The sequence below is a fragment of the Peromyscus leucopus genome, chromosome 11 (genome assembly GCF_004664715.2).
Source record: "Peromyscus leucopus breed LL Stock chromosome 11, UCI_PerLeu_2.1, whole genome shotgun sequence".
Lineage (NCBI taxonomy): Eukaryota > Metazoa > Chordata > Mammalia > Rodentia > Cricetidae > Peromyscus > Peromyscus leucopus.
In genome coordinates, this window is record NC_051072.1 from 43,482,874 (window position 1) to 43,502,918 (window position 20,045).

The 20,045-nt window shown below is 39.8% G+C and overlaps 1 protein-coding gene across 3 annotated transcripts in view; it reads left to right on the forward strand.

The window, feature by feature from the left end:
• The window catches only part of Rnf180 (ring finger protein 180), a 178,483-nt gene extending 160,296 nt beyond the window's left edge, over positions 1 to 18,187 (forward strand). For all 3 annotated transcript variants that reach the window (XM_037209448.1, XM_028884090.2, XM_037209447.1), the window contains one exon: positions 17,146 to 18,187. In XM_037209448.1, coding sequence (XP_037065343.1) covers positions 17,146 to 17,345 — 200 coding nt within the window. In that variant the 3' untranslated portion in view covers positions 17,346 to 18,187. The remainder of the gene's footprint in view (positions 1 to 17,145) is intronic.
• Positions 18,188 to 20,045: the final 1,858 nt, after the last annotated feature.

The window sequence follows — 20,045 nt, forward strand, 5'->3', positions numbered from 1 at the left end:
AGAGAGCATTTAGCTTAATGACACAGATTAAAAAACAAAAAACAAAACCTCCCAGGATACAGAGTCATCGGCATTAAGCCAGAACCTCAGGAATTGTGCTTCCCAAAACAAAACAGCCATGAAATAAGACTTAATATGAAACAGAACTTTTAATCTCACCTTGGAAAATTCCAGAATCCTCAACTACCTTTATTTGAAAAATGAAAGTTTTCTTTGTGTGTTTGCATTTATGCAGGTTCCCATGTGTGTGCACATGTGGAGGCCAACCTCAAGGGTCCTTTTCTAGGCACCATCCTTCTTGTCCTTTTGAGACAGGGTCTCACTGGAGCTACCCATTAGGCTAGGCTGCCTGGCCAGCAAGCCCCCAGGTGGACACTTGTCTCTGCCTCCATGGTGATAGCGTTTACAGCACTGTAACCAGCTCTCTACATGGAGCTCAAACTCCTGAACTCAAGCTTATGCAGCAGCTCAACAACTGACCTATTTCCCCAAACACTTTATTTTTCACATAAAGGAACTGAAAAGCTAAATGTTTCATTGTTTTCTTTTATGAAGAAAAAAATAACTCTGATGTGTTTTTATTCTTTCATCCTTAGACTTTAAATGAATCCTAGTGCCTTAGGTATATCTCAGGCCAATTAACTTAAAATCTCTGGAGATGAATCCCATCTTCATTAGGTTTCTGTTGCTGTTGCAAAGCAGCATGATCTAAAGCAACTTGGGGAAGAAATGGTTTATTATACTTCCAGGTAACAGTTCATCCCTGGAGGGGAAGTCAGGGCAAAAACATAAGCAAGGCAGAAACTTGGAGACAGGAACTGATACAGAGGCAATGGAAGGGTGCTTCTTACTGGCCTGTTTGCATGACTTGCTCAGCCTGCTTTCTTATGCAGTCTAGGACACCTACCTGCCTAGGGATAGAACCACCCCACAGTGAACAGAGCCTTTTCACATCAATCATCAATCAAGAAAATATCCCACAGGATTGTTCACCAGCCATCTTATGAAGGCTTTTTCTTAGTTGAGGTTTACTTCCTCTCAGATGACTCTAGCTTGTGTCAAGCTGAGAAAACACTAGCCAGCACGGGTCTCCAAATCAGTATTGTTTAAAGCTCCCTGAGTGACTCCAGGGGTCAGGCAGCGCAGCAGGGTTGGTATACACTACTCTACAAGCATGCAGGACTTGGGACTGTAAGACAGAACAGAATTGTGCAGTCAGAGTGGAAAAGGACCTTGAAGATCCTTTTTTAATCCTCTGACTTTCAGGTGGTAACATGTGAGTTATTATGAAGGATGAAATTCATCAGCAGGAATGCGATGTTATTTATAAAGAGGTCAACAGCGACTGATCTTACATGAAGATGTTGCTAACTCTAGACTGCTATAAGAGGCACACTGTAGGTGCACTTTATAGTATATGACAGTTTTCTATTTGTTTTGATTAGAAAACAGGAATTTAATTAAAACTGCAGTACAAATTTGAGAAATTTGTAAATTCCCAAATTACAGTTTAGTGTGTATACTGAAAACATCACACTGAGAGAAAATTTCATGGTATTTGAGGAACATAAATTCATTATATGATTATTACTATAAGTTATTAATATTATAACTTATTATAAGTTATTAATTTTACTTTTTCTTTTTGTATAAAACATCATGTTTTGTGTATTTTTAAGTTTTGAATTTTTTGCATTTTTATTAAACATAATCTTTGATCATTTCTTACATCTATGTATGCAATGCCTTCTAATTGCTTTGTCTCCCCATCCCCTCATACCTTTCTCCCCCATCAGCCCTTCTATCTCTCCATAAATCTCTCTCCCACTTTCTGCTTGTTTTGTGACACGGACTTTAACCAGCGGAAATCCACATAAGCCTGGGATGGAGCCTTGCACTGGGACATTGGAGACTCACCAGTGGCCCCACCATGGAAAGTCCTGACTCCTCCTCCAGCATCCACCCACACCCAACAGTTCCCTGTGATCTCCCAGCCCACCATGTACAAGGCAGGCCTTGTACTAAGTAAGCCCAGCAGCCCAGCTGCTGTGAGTCCATGACTGCATTCGCCATGTCATGTCCAGAAGGTAGCAGAAAAGGAGGTAGAAAGACCTACATACGAGCCGCATGATAGGAGGACGCGTGTGAAATGCTGTCTTCGGTGCAGACACTGCACTTTTGAAATTCGTAGTAAGGAACAAAGTGTGTTAAATGGCTATTAAGGTAATCACAGAAGAGAAAAAGAATGCCCAAAAGAAAAGTCACAAGTGTCTCGAGGAAGGGAAATCTCAACTCTTTTCCTCTGCAGATGTGAGAGATGCACACAGCTGCAGATGCTTGCGCATTTCAGCTCACTGTGCAGCTAATGGAGCTGCTAACGTGCTTTACACTGCCGCGCTACAGCTGTTCCTCTTGATCCCACAGTGCCGGCGACACTGACTTCTGGGCTACAGCAGAATGCTAAAGGAGGGATACACTCACACATTTTAACACCTATTAGGGTACGAGTTTATTACATTGTGCAGGATAGTATGGAAATGTTTTAAAATTCATAGTGGAATTTCTCAGTGAAACTCAAACAGCTAAACACTTTCAAAGTCTTTGCCTGGCCCTATATCTAGCTTGTGTTAACAGCTTACAGTTTAATTCACGCAAAAATAAAATGTTAGGTGCAGAAAGTCTTTGCAGATTTGCTGGGAGTAAAATGGTTTTTTACTAGCAAAGTATTCCCTTACATTATGCTTTTAAGTTTCCTAAGGTTGTACTGTAACAATGATTAGATTAACAAGTAATAAATAGCATGATTTGGAGAAAATGACTGTTTAGGTAATATAAAAGCTACAGTACTGCTACCAATTAAAGTATATATTCTGCATTTCTGTTGTGCTGAAATATTTTAGAAGTAGACTGAGAAGAATGCAAGGTTATGGGTAAATACAGGTTTCATGTTATAATTTTAAAAAATTTTTCAAGACATAGTTTCTCTGTGTAGCCCTGGCAGCCCTGGAACTCACAGAGATCCACCTTCCTCTGCCTCCCAAGTGCCGAGATTAAAGGCGTGTGCCGCCACCACCTGGGTTTTTATGTTATGATTTGAAAATATTTACTTTACGTACCATCTCATCTGCAATCCTACCTTTCAACACACCATATCCTGACCAAAGAAAAGATTGATAGAGTCCATTAAGACTGGTTTTCTTTTATTAATTTTTCTAATCTAAAAAAGACTAATTTCTCAAAATGTTCCACAAAGAACTGAAATTACTTGAAATCTTGAATTCATTCTGGAATAGCTATTATTTTATTTATTTTAGTCCATAATCTTTATATAGTATGTCCTAGGAGTTCACACACGTCAAAAGACAGTAGGTAAGTACATTAACTTTAAAAGAAAATTATATACAAAACCCGGTAGCTCTGTATGAGGTTTTCAAGCTTCCGTTGGTGATACATCTGTCAACTGAGCACTACTCTGTCAAGAACTCAAGGACATAACGAAGCAATAGAGCTTTTACCCAAACTATGAAAAGAAAAGCAACCTCTCACACAAGTGGAAATGTGGCCTCATAGACCGAGTTACCATTGATTAGCAGAGTCTGACTTTCCTGGATATTTCCTGTTAGTGTGGAATTTATAACACTGAACTAGTATCCGAAAATTACTACACACATCAAAAAAAAAAAATTGAAAATATATTCCTTTACTGTTTCTGACCAACTACGTAGATTATAAAGCCATGTGTTACATGGTAATGCTTGGGGTGAATTATCCACCGTTCTAGTATTTTATATACGAAGGATTACATAAATTATTTTTATTTGAAGTAGATCTCACTGCTTTGATGATGCCTTCTGTAAGCCGTGATCTCTAAGATGGTTTTGTCCAGTAAAGAGCATTAGTGATAATTGAACCTCCCATCAGCCATTTGCCGTCCATTTATTCATCTCGTTGAGGAAGGACTGGCAGACAGCTGACCACTCCAGTGTTTCCAGAGGTCTGCTTATTCATCGTCACTGCTCACCAGTGATGAGGTGCCAGCACCGCTGAACACCGGCACATCCGACCACACAGAAGCACGCAGGGTAGTCCCAGACGTTTGTGACAACACCTTTGGGAGCAGCTAAGGCCACAGATAGGTTAGAGTAGGAACTAAGATTGCTTGTTCTTTAAATGCCACAAGGACTTTTAAATATAGCCTGGTGGGGGGGTGCGCGTGCGTGCGTGCGTGCGTGCGTGCATGCGTGTGTGCGTGTGCGCGCGCGCACGTGTGCGCACGTACACACAGGATAAACATAATGATTTGAAAAATAATTAATAATTATTTTCCCAAAGAGCAATGTTTGGCCTATTTTTGCATGAGATGCCACAATACACAATACTGATATCTTTCTTGTAGTTTTGGTTCATCTGGTCTACAGTTCGGAGGTAACCAATGGTAAGCTAGCCAGACTGAGGCCTAAGACCTTCTTGATTTTTTTTTTTTAAAGATTCAGTTATTTATTTTATGTATATGAGTGCTCTCTCAACCACAAGATTATTTTTGTTGCTGCTTTGTAACTACTTCATAACTGTAATTTTTCTACTGTTACGATTTGTAATATAAATATCTGATATTTCTGATGGTCTTAGGTGGTCCCTGTAAAAAGGACCCCAAAGGGGTCATGACCCACAGGGTGAGAACCATGACACTTAAGTGCTTTCATAATTTCCACTTGTTTTCTATACTTCTGGCATAAAATATTTCTTACAGACAGAAATAAAATAAATTATGGTAAGCCTAATTGAGGTAAATTTTGTACAGATCATCTAAACCTATTAGGTAGAAATATAAACATATTGTCATACTATGTGACCTAGGGGAACATGAATCATATTACTCCAAAACTAACCAGGTGTGAGCAATCCAAAAAGATTATTTAAAAAGAAGTTTAGATACTGTTTACAATAGTATCTAAAATAATAAAATGCATAAAAATTACAAGGTTGTTGAAAGACATTAAAAATACAAATTAGGGCTGGAGAAAAAGCTCAGTGGTTGAGAGCACTGACTGTTCTCCCAGAGGACCCAGGTTCAACTCCCAGCACCCACAAGGCAGCTCACAACTGTCTGTAACTCCAGTTCCAGGGGACCCGACACCCGTGGTAAAACACCAATGCACATAAAAAAAGGAAAGGGAAAAAATACAAATTAATTAAAAAAAAAACCCTCAGGTAAATGGGTTAAATATTTTAACAATTGTAAGATATAAATACTACCCAAAACTAGTTACCATTTCAATGCAATGTATATCAGAATATTAACAGCTCTTTTTTCAAGAACTGAAAGACAAATTCACAAAATTTTAAGGAATCATGAATAATAAATTAAGAGGAAAAAAGTCTTCAGCTGGTGAAATGGTTCAGAGACAAGGGTGCATGGTGCCAAGCCTGATGACCTCAATTCAGAGTTCAATTCCCTGGACCCAGAGGGTGGAAGGAGAGAACCAAGCCCCACAAGTTATCTCTGCCTTCCACAGGAGCGCTAAGGTTCGTGTGTTCACACACACACACACACACACACACACACACACACACACACACAAATAAGTAAGTAAGTAAATAAATAAATAAGAAATTTTAAGTAAATAAATACAACATTAGCAATTTCAACATTTACCATACAGGAATAGTAATTGAAACAGTACAGTATGGTCATAAGTAAAGATAAATACACCAATGGATTAGAGCATCCCAAAACACACCATATATCTATGGACAGTTAGTTTTGCCTGGGTGCTGAGTAAGGCCATTCAGTGAAGAATAACTTTTGGGCAAATAATGCAAAAGAATGCAAGATCACCCCTATCATACTACATTTAAAAAAGTCAACTATGCATTGTGTTTGAGTTACCACCAATACCCAATAAGTGTGAACAACTACTGTGTGACCATTAAAAACATATTATTAAACATAATAAAATTTAACTTCAAGTGCAACAATGGCCCGAGTACAAGATCTAAACACCATAAAATTCTATAAATAAAGATAAGGGTAGATCTTTAAGATCAATAGTTTCCTTAGATATATACCAAAAAACAATCAGCAAAAAATAAAATAAGTAAATTGGACTTTGTCACAATTAAAATTCTGTGCAAAGCACACCAAGAAAATAATAAAGGCAATATAAGAGAAAATATCTGCATACCTCACAAGCAGATAATATCCATAATGTATAAAGAAACTTATAACTCAGTAACAAGAAGGTAAGAAAACCAGCTTTTTAAATGGGTCAAGGATTTGAATAGACATTTCTTCAAACAGAGATATGCAAGTGACTAAGACATACTAAGACATACATTTAAAGCTTCTCAAAATAATTCATTATTATGGAATTTAACATTACAAGATGATTTGGGCATACTAGGATGGCAACATCAATAATAACAGAAAATAGCAAACCTTGGCAAGGAAGAATTGAAATTCTTGTAATTTGCTTGCAAAATATAAAATGATGCAGCCCACCATGAAAACAGTTTGGAGGATCCTCAGAAGACTTAATATAGGATTACCATATGACTCTACCGTTCTACTTCTGTATATACTTCTGGGTATATACAACCAAAAGGTTCAAAACAAGAGAGCTAACAGAGGATAGCTGAATCCCAGTGTTTATTATTCCATTTTCCCCGATAGCCAAATCATAGGAACAAACCAAGTATCCATCTGCACTTAAATGGATAAACAAAAAATAGCATGCTCATAGAACAGATAAAAAGAAATAAAATCCATGGCAGCACACACCACCATGTGGACACACCAAGATAATTAAGGCACAAATATCTTATGATCCCACTGATATGCCAGAAATAGGCAAAGTTATAGCAATGGAATGTAGATTAGAGATTAGCAGAGTCTGGGAAAGGGGAGAAAGAGCTACTACTGCTTATTGGCTCTATTTTTGTTTCAGAGTTATGTGGATGGTGGAATACTGTGATAATGGTTACACAGCCTGGTGCGTCAAATACCATTGACTGAACTGTTAAAATGGTTAATGACAAGCCTGTATTTTCTTTTATTTTAGGACAGTACTTCCTACTTGGTTATAGATCCAAAACATTTTTAATGCATAATTCAACCTGGTAACTGATCGTGTCGAAAATATTTTAGCTGTTCTAGAGTGATAAGTCATCACATTTAACTTTTCTAGTATAAAATGCCAACTTTTGCAGGGTTAATACATTTAACTCTGGGGACCTAAAGACACTGACGATGAAGATGGCATTTAAAATCCATCTGCACTAACTTTTCAAGTGTATTAGCCAGGCAAGTCTATACCTATTTGTGACTATAAATATCACACTCCACCTCCACTCAGACCTACTTATATCAGTCAACTTTCCACACATGAAACTTCTTACATAATGTTCAGAATGCAAAACAGGGAAATCACAGAACTTTGTCCTTTCGCCTGACCCTTCACATATGAAAAAGAGGGCGTGTCTCCTTCTGGATGCTAATTTGAGAGCTCTATAAAGAGTATTTTTTGTGAGAACTACAAAATGTCTATTCATGGTAAGATTCCATCTCTGCTGAACATACATTTGAAAGACTTGATTTGGGACATGTTCCAGGGGTGTGCTAATTGCTTCCCTGTTCTCTGAGATCTGTGCTCATGGGCAGGCACCCACCCATTCACACAGCACACACACTGTACAGAAAGTCACTGACTCTCTGCAGGCCGCTGAGACTGCAGAAATGCCTCAAAATGAGCTTCACATAGCAGAGCTTTCTACAACCCATGATGGAATAGATGAAATTGAACCATATTTTCTATGGGAAAAGGTCACAGCCCTGTTATGTAAGATATGAAAGTCATCATTCACAGGTTAAAATTCTTTTTACAAAATAGAGTTTTAGAAGAAACAGTCACTTTGGCTTCTGGAATTCTAATAGTTTTTACACTCCTTCTAAATCTAATAGCAACTTGGGAACATTTTTAAACGTCTTTCTTGCTCCTTGATTTCACTGCAGTTAATTTCATTAAGAGATTGTTTGTCTCACAAGATAAAACTAGTCAGATTCTAGTTCCATCTTTATTCACCTGTCCCTTGAATACTTTGATAGGTTAGTTCATTATTTTTTATTAAAATTCATATTAAATCCAAAATACCTGTCCCTAGACTGCAAACCTATCTGCTCCACATCAGCCTGATCATATGGACCCAACAGAGTAGCCTCTGCCTGGCACATTACTTACTGGCTGCTGTAATGTAAGAAAAGATCCCTGCAGCATCTCAAACTGATAAAAAAAAAAATTCACCTAGAAGCACACATTTGTTCACTGAAGTAATTTTAGAAGTCAAGTATCATAGTGGTGCCTGGCTTCCAGTGGCAGGGAAGTACAAACAAATCCTGAACTCAGAACAAGACTGGAATATTCATGAAGGATCCAAGATGTAGCATAGCCGTGAGAATTTTAGTTAAGTTCACTTGAATCATATATATAGAATAATATTATTACAAATATGACTCGACTAGATAGAAACCATGATGTTAAGTCACCTGGTATTAAATGGTTTCTAAAGTCTCAGGACAGAAGAAGAGAAGTAAGTGTGACATCTCAGGCCAACACAAGAATTTACCTGCAATCAACAGCTGCTAGGAGAGGGAACAACTGTCTTCAATGCAGTGACACTGGGTACATCAGCCACACTGCAGCACAGGCCTCGTGCTCAGGAGGGGTTGGCCAACACAAATCAAACTCCATTTTGTTGTTGTTATGAGAGAGAGAAATAACATTAGTTGAGTGGGTAGTCCAGTGGGGGAGAACCTAGGAAGAGTTCAGGGGGTGGGGGAGAATGCAATCAAAATACATTGTGTGAAATTCTCAAAGAATAAATTAAGACATTACTTGAGGGGCAAGGGGGGATCTGTACCTGGGCAGACTACAGACTCAAGTAGTTTTATGGAATCAATTTATTAAACTTTAAGGATTCTAATTTTATGCAAACTGTTCCTGAAGCTGCAAAAATATTACACGTTTTCCAGTGGCCAGAACTGTTAAGCCTTAGAGATTTAACCCATTTGCAAGTTAACAAGTTATTTAGCCTCATGGATAAACGTGAAGTATACAAGATTTCTGGAATGGTGACAGTGGTAACCAGAGTGGCAGCCTTTGTGATGGCTGTCTGAGCCCCTTGCCCATAGGATATCTCACATAGGAGCAGATATTGTCTATACATATCATGAGGTGAGATACATGGAACAGCACTGAGCTTATGAAACTATCTTTTATTAAAAGCACTAAGTGTACTATGTTCCCAAACTGTGCAAGCCATCTCTCTGCTGCAGTGGGAACACTTTCTCTTCCACAACTGTTTACTATACAAACATCATTGAAGAGATAGTCCAGAATGCAGTCAATGCCACTGCTTTCAAAATTCGTTGACATACAAAGATGGATGGAGAAATCTCACCTAACAGCAAACATCAATGAAGACATGATACACTAATCAGGCAAAGACAGAGTAAAGCAGAACCAGCGGGCCTACCCCCTCTTTAACGTGAAGAAAACGTCATATGAAATAGTAACAATGTGATCCTGTAAACAAGTCAGTCCATTCATGTGAGATTTATACTGTGTAGGAAGATGTGATTTTTTAAAAATGGGGGGATCTATTGCCTTGGTAGATTTTTAAAAGCTATTCAACATTAGGAACTAGAGATTATTATGGTAAGTAAAATAACCCAGGCACAGAAAGACAAAATACCATGCTTTTTTTTTTTTCATATGATCCTCCTGTGTTTTGATTTTTATATATGGGGGGATGTGAGTAATGAAACAAGAAAAGGGACCATGAGAGGAGAAAAAGATCTTAAGGCTGGGGAGATGCCTTAGTGGATAAAGCGCTTGCCACACAAGTGTAAGGATCAGAGTTCTGGTCCCCAGCACCAACTGTATACACAGTGCATGGGAGGAGGAGACGGGGTCCTTGGTGCAAACAGAATAGCAGCCCCCCCCCAAAGTATCCTGCTCTGCTCAGGGAGAGACCTTGGCTCACTCAGCCAATGAAGAGGAGAGCCATCAGGGAAAATATTAAACAGCGACCTTAGTCTTCCACAGTCACTCACTTGCCTACCCGCACATGTGTGCCCACACACACGCAGACATGCACTCATATACATACACATGAAAGAATACGGTCAATATTCAAAGAAGTCTTAACTGAGAGAAGTGAAGAGGAGGGTAATAGAATATGTGTAACATGCAAACAGAGCGGGCTATGGGCAGAAGAAAGGGAACCACTGAAGGGGGCCCAAAGCATGCGGAGGGGGGAGGGCAGAGAGTGAAGGAGGAAGATTTGATGAGAACACAATGTATGAAAATGCCACAGTGAAACCCATTTACAATATATACAGACGTTAAATGCTTTCAGAATTATTCCACATTAGACAAATCTAGCAGAGTGAGAGTCGGGGAGGCGGGGCAGGGTACTATGTAGACATCCTAATAAACATAGAGAAGTTATTCTAAGTTGATAGAGTATGCAGAATATTGGTGTAAAATGCAGAATTTGAGGTTCTTTGAAGAGTATAGTTTTCACTCTAATACAGTGTCTCATCCTCCCTGGCTAGAATAGACGGCTAAAGCCCTCCAGAATGCATGGAGTACATGTTTCCATTGTGTTTACACTTTAATACAGCGTGGTTGAAACACACTACACATATTGGATCCTAGTGTAAACCATGCACTAGGACCAAGTAATTCTCATCCATGTGTCTCACAAATTAGTTTGTGTTGTTTATAAAAGTGAACTCCAGGTTCAAGATCCTCTCATTCCACTGACACCAATCCAGATCTATTTCTAGAACAACAGGGTTGCAGATAGTAAAATGTTGCCATCATCATGCTTTTAGATACACTGACTCCCAGATGATGTAGTCTATATGGGGACAAAGCATGGTTCCTGGGGATCAGAAAGGACTTGTAGCTATTACCGTGGTTTAGTGGCCCTCAGAAGCCAAACCCCATCAGATGAAACTCATCAGCCTTACTATTTAATTCATCTTGCTAAGAAGAAACTAAGGTTAAGTTAAATTTAAATTAATTTAATTTACTGATTAAATTAATGTAAAATAAATAAAACCTGTCTCCTATGAGGATGATAATTTTTAAGAAATTGACAGTGTTCTAGACTGAATTTCTTTATGGCAGGCACCATGTCCAAGTATCTTTAGATCTTTACTAAATTATAGTTCATATACTCTCCATAAGATAAAATAAATTAGTTTTACCATGTGATGTTCTGACAATCTATTTAAGGTCAGCAACTGACTTAAAAAAAATCAATGAGTCTGAAGGAAAGTAGAAGCCATTTGAGCTAAGAATAGTGAGCTTGCTGATTAATTCAGAAAAAAAATGATATATGAAAGGCAACACAAGTTTCTCCGCTAATAAAATCATGCAAATTTAACTTTTACTGGATGCTCTCTGTAGGCCAGCCCTATGCTTTGTATGTGCTAATTTATTTCATCCTCACACTAGACATGGAATTTGTATTTGCATGGCCATCATCTTCCAGTGGAGTCTGCATTAAACACTGAAGTTTGTATTCTGGTGTTTTCTAATACAATGTCATGGTTAACTTATTCCTACCAAATAACTATTTGTGAAGTGGTCTTTAGGCCAACTTTAATTTAGAAACTGCCTTTATCCTACGCATTTTATATCATTAGAAATCCCAAAGCTTTCTGTAAATCCCTGTTCACTCCCCTCTTGCCTAAAAAGCATTCAGAGAAAGTGAAAATAGCCAGCCAATGATAATCATCTACCTCACACATAAAAAATGTTTCCTTAACTCCGGTGTCATGAACTGTATCTCCCTCACTGCCTCCCTTTGTTACCTTTCTCCAGTACAGGACGTAGGTACACATCTATACAGTGATACTGACAGGGTGGGATACATTATTACAGCCCAAGAGTGGATCGAGGCTTTCCGGGAGTCTAGCACATGGACCGCTACTCACAGTGCATCAATTTCTTGTTCTGTATCAACTCTCTTATCTCTGGCATGAATATCCCTAATGCAATGCATATTAATACTATTAGTTACCGGACACATGCATTTTATTTTTGACCCATCTACATGGAATCTGAGTAATCCCAGCCTATACATCATTCTTTTGGAGCAGGAAAAAAAAACATGTTTTTAAGACTAACAGTAATTTCTAACAGCAGTGTTCTATCAACTCTAGCCTGCATGGGTGAAGAACATTTTTGTTGTTGTTGTTGTTTTGGTTTTTCGAGACAGGGTTTCTCTGTGTAGCTTTGCACCTTTCCTGGAGCTCACTTAGTAGCCCAGGCTGACCTCGAACTCACAGAGATCCGCCTGGCTCTGCCTCCCGAGTGCTGGGATTAAAGGCGTGCGCCACCGCTGCCCGGCGACGAAGATTTTTAAGGGGTGCAAACTACTTTGAGATTGTTTCTCTTGATGCATTTGGATAATATTTAAGAGTGGAAGAAAAACGTTCCCCGTGTCCTCTTTCTCCAAGACTGGTAATGACTTCAGTTTTGAAAACAGCTGCTGAGATGGAGGCTCTCCTGTCTGATGCCTTCACACTGAGAAGGCCCACAGGCTGAGTTCACAGTAGTCCAACTCATCACAATGAAGAAAGATAACACATTTGTGCTTATCTGAAGAAAAGAAAAAATATACATTTAAAAATAATATTTTAGGAAGAAGCATGTTCCTGCCCAGTGCCATGACCGACTGAGCAGGACAAGGAGACCCCCTCTTCTAAGCCTACCTGGGCTTCAAGGAGAAAGCATGGGCAGATTGGGCACAGTTATAGTGAGGTGGGGGAAGGTGTGTTATGGGAGAGAGAAACAGACAGTGGCTCATTTACTATGGACAGAGGCCTGTCTAAAGAGGTGAAAGTGGTGAGCAGAGGGCTGAGGTGGGTGACTTGATCGCCACTCAGTGACATGGTGATATCTGGTCCTGGGCTGCTGCCAAGACTCATGCCTAGGTCAGTGGCCCTGATGCAGGCATAGTCTGTGTTGATATCTAATGTCCTTGATATCACCAAAGGCTAAGAAGATAGGGCTGTGCGGAGTTGATCCTGCCCCTCACTGGCTGCAACACTAGGGAGAACTGATCCTGCCCCTCACCAGCTGAAGCACTCAGGAGAGAGAGCCCTACACCTCACTGATCCTGTTCACAGGGGCATAGGCGAGCTGGCGCTGGGGGTGTGAGGCTGGGAGAGTAGGTCACATCCCTCTCATCCCCCACGTAATAGCATGGATGAGAGAAGGAGACCCTCAAAACCCTCACTCCTGGACACCTGCAGCACATAGGAGACCTGACCAAACAACCCCTCACCAGCTGCAGCACTTGGGAGAACAGGCCCTGTGTCTCTTCTGGGTAGCATAGTAGTTGACCCAGTAGACAGGAACTTGGGTAGGTCAGCCCTGAGAGTTCAAGAAGGGCATGCCTGGTACTGCCTCCCTTGTCTGTACTGTGGTGGGGGGCGGTGAGGGGAAGAGGGCTCCCTTGCCTTACCACTTCCATCTGGTGAGGGAGGTGATCCCTTTACCAGCGTCAACATTTGGGAAAGCAGGTCCTGCGCCTTGTCGGGCAGCACAGTGGAGCTGACCCTGTTGACAAGGGCACAGGTGAGCTGAGAATGTGAGTGTGGGAGACCTGGCCCATCCTTCATCTGCCATATGGAGGCATGGGCAGGGGAAAGATGCCTTCTCCCCACCCCCACTAACACCTGAGGCAGATGGGAGAAATGGCCCTGTGGACATAAGAGCAGGAGAGCTGCAAGACATGGGAGAACAGGCCCTGCACCTTGCCAGGGAGCACAGTAGAGCCAACTCTATTGGCGGAGGTGTGGGTGAGCCAGCCCCAAAGTTGTGAGCATGGGAGAGCCGTCCCCTTCACTCTTCTGTCATGTAGCATGGGCAGGGGAGAGATTGCCCCCACCCACCTATGCCTGAGGTAGGTGGGAGAGCTGTCCCCATTATCTGTCACACGGCAGCATGGGTGGGAAAGAGAGTCTCCCGCCACCAGCCTCGGGTGGGAAAGCTGGCCCTGAGGTCAAAAGAGCAGGAGAGCTGTCCCTGCCCCTCATCAGCTGCAGAACTCAGGAGAGTGGCCCCTACACCTTGACTGGGCAACACAGTAGAACTGCCCCTAAAGGTGTAGGTGTGGGAGAACCGACCCTGAGGATGTGAAGGCACAAGAATTGACCCCACACCTTGCTCATCGCTGCAAGGGGTGAACTAGCCAGGGTAGTGCAAGAGAACTCACCCTGGTGGTGAAGACCAAGGAGAGCTGGCAGGCTGACCAACCTTGCAACTACCCAGGCCCAGAACCAGAGTTAAGTGTTGGCCCACCCCACCTGTGATCTGTTGGAGCACAGGTAGGAGGGGGCCGTCCTGTGGACCCAGGGCTACAGGATCTTCATGACACAGGGCAGCAATGGGATGTCCAGGGAAAGTCCCAGTGAGAGCCTAGTGTCAACAGTGTAGCAGAGACCAGGAGCAACAAAACCAATGATTCTTTGAAATGAACACCTGCATGAAAAGATGTATGGATAAAGGGTTCACTGCATGATTCACTGTGTCACACTGCAGCTTCCATGATGAGATTTCCCCTTCCTTTTTCTTTTCCTTTTTAATTTTATTTTTTTTTATCTGGGGGTGGGGTACAGAGGCAGAGGGCAGATTCAAGTGAACTGGAAATGGGTGGGGCTGGGATGCATGATATAAAAGACACAAAGAATAAAATTTTTAAAAGTTTAGAAAATTTTATTCTTTGAGAACTTCATACAATGTTGTTTAATTATAGTCACCTCCAACTCCTCATAGACCCACCCCCACATCCCTAATCACTCAACCACTTGTTTTTGTTGTTGTTGTTTGTTTTCTTTTGAAGTCTGTAAATTCCAATTCATTTGCCCAAATAATTCTGGGGATGGGACCTCCTCCTGGAGTATGACTGACCGACTAAATCACTACACTTAAAAAAGATTGATGCCGGGCAGTGGTGGTGCACGCCTTTGATCCCAGAACTCCGGAGGCAGAGCCAGGCAGATCTCTGTGAGTTCAAGGCCAGCCTGGTCTATAGAGCAAGAGCCAGGACAGACACCAAAACTACACAGAGAAACCCTGTCTTGAACCCCCCCCCAAAAAAAAAAGAGGAAGAAGATTGATTCTCCCTCTCCCATCAGCTAGGAGTTGCTGGTAGAGAAAAAAATAGGTTACTAATATTTAATAAGGACTTAACCAATACCTGCACACAGTATGTGACAAATGCCTAGTTAATCAGATTATATCAGCTAAACATGTAGCAAACAGGGACTTAAAGCAGAGTCCTATTTTTAAAAAGCCTGTTGTAATACTAGCAATGCAAATGAACAACAACAAAACAAAACAAAAAAAAAAAACCTGACAAATCATCCTAATTAAGCTCCTTGTAATCTACAAAAGTTAATAATCAAAATATCAAATGTAATGATAGGAGGTTGGATAAAGACAATTTCAAATTATCTAAAACCTACCTGAGGCATAGCTCTGCATCTTACTCTGAAACACACCCTATTTTCCTTTTAACTCGCCCTTCGTGTTTTCAGCCTACTTAATACAAATAAATATAACACAAACAGCAAGCTACTGAAGAGGTTGGGCTTTAAATAGCCATGCCAAGAGCCAGGTGAATTCACCCTTGCTGTCTGGATTGGCAGCCAAATCTGGAGCAGGCCACTTCACATCACTCAGTTGCTACAGATGATGAAGCAGAATTTGCTTTGAGCTGGAGCCTCGTCTGACCTTTATCGCCAGTCACTACTAGCGAGTGCCAGCATTTTTTTTTTCTGTTCAGATAAATACTATATTTTACTGCCCTCTCACACTAATAAGCAAATAAATAAATAAATAAATAAATAAATAAATAAATAAATAAATAAATAAAGCATACAGTAGAGAAGCAAAAATAAAGTTAATAATGAGGCTATATAGAGATCTTTTAAAATGTTTTTTATGAGCCTTAAATATTACATATTGGCTGTTTGAGTTTGCATCTCTGTTACTGTGGTAAACACTGTAACCAAAAGCAACCTGGAGAGGGAAAAGCTGTATTGACTTAAGATTATAGTCTCTCACTGAGGGAAGCCCAGACAGGAACTCCAATAGGAACCTGAAGGCTAGAACTGAAGCAGAGATCATGGATGAATGCTATTTGCTGGCTTGCTCCCTCTGGCTTGCTTAGCTACCTTCTTATAAAGCTTAGATGGACCCGCCTAGAAGTGATGCCACCCACCATGGGTTGGACCTTACTACATCAATTTTATCAATTAAGAAAATACCTCCCAGTGATGGCCACAGACCAATTGATGTAGGCAGTTCTCAATGGAGGGTCCCTCTTCCCAGGTGTGTCAGGTTGCCAACCAAAGTTAGCCATCACATTGGCCAACCAACAAAACACATTTCTGTTGATCAAGTTATACTCAGGCTCCAGATACTCAGGTAGTAAATATACCCAGAATTTTATAAAATGCAGTATTCCTCAGAAACATAACAAGGGATTATGCTTCCGAGATTTGCTTTTCTCCACCAGCCAGTCCCCTAAGTAGGCCCAGGCTTTGAAGAACATGAAAATTAAAGGTAATTTTCTTTGTAGTACTACTATTATGTCTGTCCAACTCACTCAGGACTAAAACAAGAAATACATTCTTGTAGAATTTTGCTTGATTAACTGCACTGAATAAAATTGTCAAGGTGAAAGATAAAAAGGTCAGTGGATGTTCCAAGGTCACAGAGTCCTTCTAGCTACAGCTGTGATGACTAGGATTTAAACTTAGGAAAATGTGTAGGTGAAAATAGTCTTCCGAAGTCATGTCAGATGATGCCAATGAAGTCATCAATAATGTGGTTCAAGTCACCGAGCCAGCTTTACCTGCTGCCCTTCCCTTTATATCCCAAACTGGAACTTCTCAACATGGCTCATCATTGAAAAGGCAACTCTTAGACACGACCGTACACCACTCAGTGGAGCCAAGGTCAGCTTTGCTCAAGGCACTGTGATGATAATACAGCTTCCGTTATAATCGTCTGTCTGACTTCAGAGGGCTGGAAAGTAACTGACCCCTGTATCTTCTAGGATTCCACAGGCACGCGGCTCCCGTGACACGGAGGCAGTTCCCACACGGTGCACACAGGATGGACTACCTCCACTTCGAGGACGACAGCCGCGGATGGTGGTTTGACATGGATATGGTGATCATCTACATTTATTCAGTGAACTGGGTCATCGGATTCATTGTTTTCTGCTTTCTTTGCTATTTTTTCTTTCCGTTTTAGGAATCGTCATACTCCACTATAATTGAACAATCATAAATATGAACAACAATGACTTAAACATTTTGAGAGTGTGCTTTTTAGTTTTTATAATGTTGCATTATAAAAATTGTTAGTGTTTATAGAAATTCTGAGAATAATGGATTTATTTATTAATGTCTTTCATGTAACAACCTAAACTTTATTCGAGAGCAGATCTACCAGCCATTAGGAACAGTGCACTATTAATTCCATGGATTTTACTTTAGGACTTGGGGTTCTAATTTTACAATGTCATTTTTATACTTATTATGATTGTAAAGACTGAGGTTTTACCTCCATTTAAAAATAGTAAAAATATGAAATGAATAAACTGAATGGATAGCATCATTATTACTAAGATGTTCAGTCAAGCACTATGTATTCTTAGGCAAATGATGTGCATTAAAGATAAGTCATATTCTCTGGGAACTAATCAAGCAGGGTATATTGCATTTTGATTTCTGAATATCTCTACTTCTGTCTCCTTCTAGTACCAAAAAATCTGACTATCCTTTTTGTACAGACTTCATAGCTTTGGTGCAACATTTTTAACTATGATAAGAACAAGATATTACATGCAGTCAGACTAACACCCAATAGCTATGTTAGAGAGCCATATTAACACTTTCCAATTTCAGAATGAATCACTTGAGAAATGACAAATCTGACTTTTAGTGACCTAAATGACCAATGCATGTCCAAACTGTAATTAATCTGGTGATTCATTTAAATAGAAGATTGTCAATGTGCAATAAAAAGTGGCTTTTACATTTTTTACTGTTGTTATTTGACTTAATATGTGGAATAAAGAGTTGCTAAAATAAGATTATGGATTTATATAAAGATTGGTGTTTAATTATATTACAATAATTTTTATAGTTTAGTTTTTCCACATTAAAAGAAGAAAATATCTGAATCATTACAAAGTGAGCAGGAAATGGAGAAGGTAGTCTGATTCAAAGGTGAAAGAAACCTAAACAAAAAGAGACATAAGCTTATGTATTTACTAGGAAGTTTTGTGAGAGCTAGAACCAGTTTTGGTAATGAACTACTAATCTATCTTTTGGCCTATCATGTTATAACCTGTTTTTAAAAATGTATGACTTATCACACTAATAATCTACAAGCATTCAAAACAGATATACTGGACCAATCTAGACTGTAAATAGTTAATATTCAGCATAATTGCTGACTATATCAAATACAAACATTAGGTTGACTTTATGTGATTTTCAAAGAGATATGGAGGTGGTACATATGTTTTCTAATACTATTCTTATTATTGTTTTCACAGTTATAGCTGTGAAAAATATAATCAAATATATCAGACTCATCAAATCCAGAAAACAAAAAATTAAATGCAGTTTACAAAGAGATATCTATTTGTGTTTATAAATTAATATTTATAGTCATTAACTTATGTTCTGGATAAAAATGATGTGAATAAAGGGAAAACATTAGTCCTCCCGCAATACATGTACAGATCAAACAATTAAAACTCAAACAAGGACAATATTTTAAAAACCTTGAAATCAATTACAGCCATTTTCCAGGCAATTCCTGGCTTATATGCCGTAGAAAATATATCTTGACTTGTCCCTAAATTGCTTTAGAAGTTTTTTATCATATGTAAATTAAGGAAACAAGAAACAATAATATAGATATGTATTTCATGGAAAACATTCTTCATTTCATCTTTGGCACATATTAGTTATTTGTCTGTACCCGTAACCTAAAAACAAACATCTATATACCCATCAGACCACTAAAGCAGTGAAATTTAGAAAGCAATTATAAAGCTCTAATTCTATTTCAAAATTTTATACTACTGGAGCTAAAAGCTACAAAATACTAAGTGGACTTTTTCCAAGAGCTACCACTTTCTAGGAAGCCAACAAAATCTGTGATGCCCAGACATTGAGACAGGTAAGGGCCACAAGAGGACAGAATTTAAACATGTTCCCGGGTCTTTAGTTTGTTTTTTAAAAGCATGGCCTGTGCCTGGCAGTGGTGGCGCACACCTTTAATCCCAGCACTCCAGAAGCAGAGGCAGGCAGATCTTTGTGAATTCAAGACCAGCCTGGACTACAGAGTGAGTTCCAGGACAGCCGAGGCTACACAGAGAAACCCTGTTGAGAGAGAGAGAGAGAGAGAGAGAGAGAGAGAGAGAGAGAGAGAGAGAGAGAGAGAGAGAGAGAAACACAAACAAAAATAAAAGCATGGCATGTGTTTCATTCTATCCCAGCTCAAGCATTTTAGCATCTACAGAAGACAGAGCCCCTGAAGTCTTTCAGGCAAGATGATGGGCACTTAATCCATCCCAGAAATCACCCAACTTCTGCCTTTCCCTTTGTCTAGAGGGAGAGCCACCAGGCTCCCCTTTGGTCAGTGTTTGCTCCCTTCTCATCCCCAGCAGCCCCACTTAAAGCCTAGCTATAGCCCATACCTTTGGCCAGGTGACTCCATATCCAGTAATAAAATGATTTTCCTTCTGCATTCTAGCACACAATAACCAGAAACTAGGTAATATTTAAATTCATGAATTAACTTTAAAGTTTTTTCTAATGTGTAGGAGTGTGTGTATGCGCTTGTGTATGTGTGTCTGTCTGTCTGTCTCACATGCATGTGTGTGCCTGAGGAAGGAGAAGAGGGCATTGGATTCCACAGAGCTGAAGTCAGAGG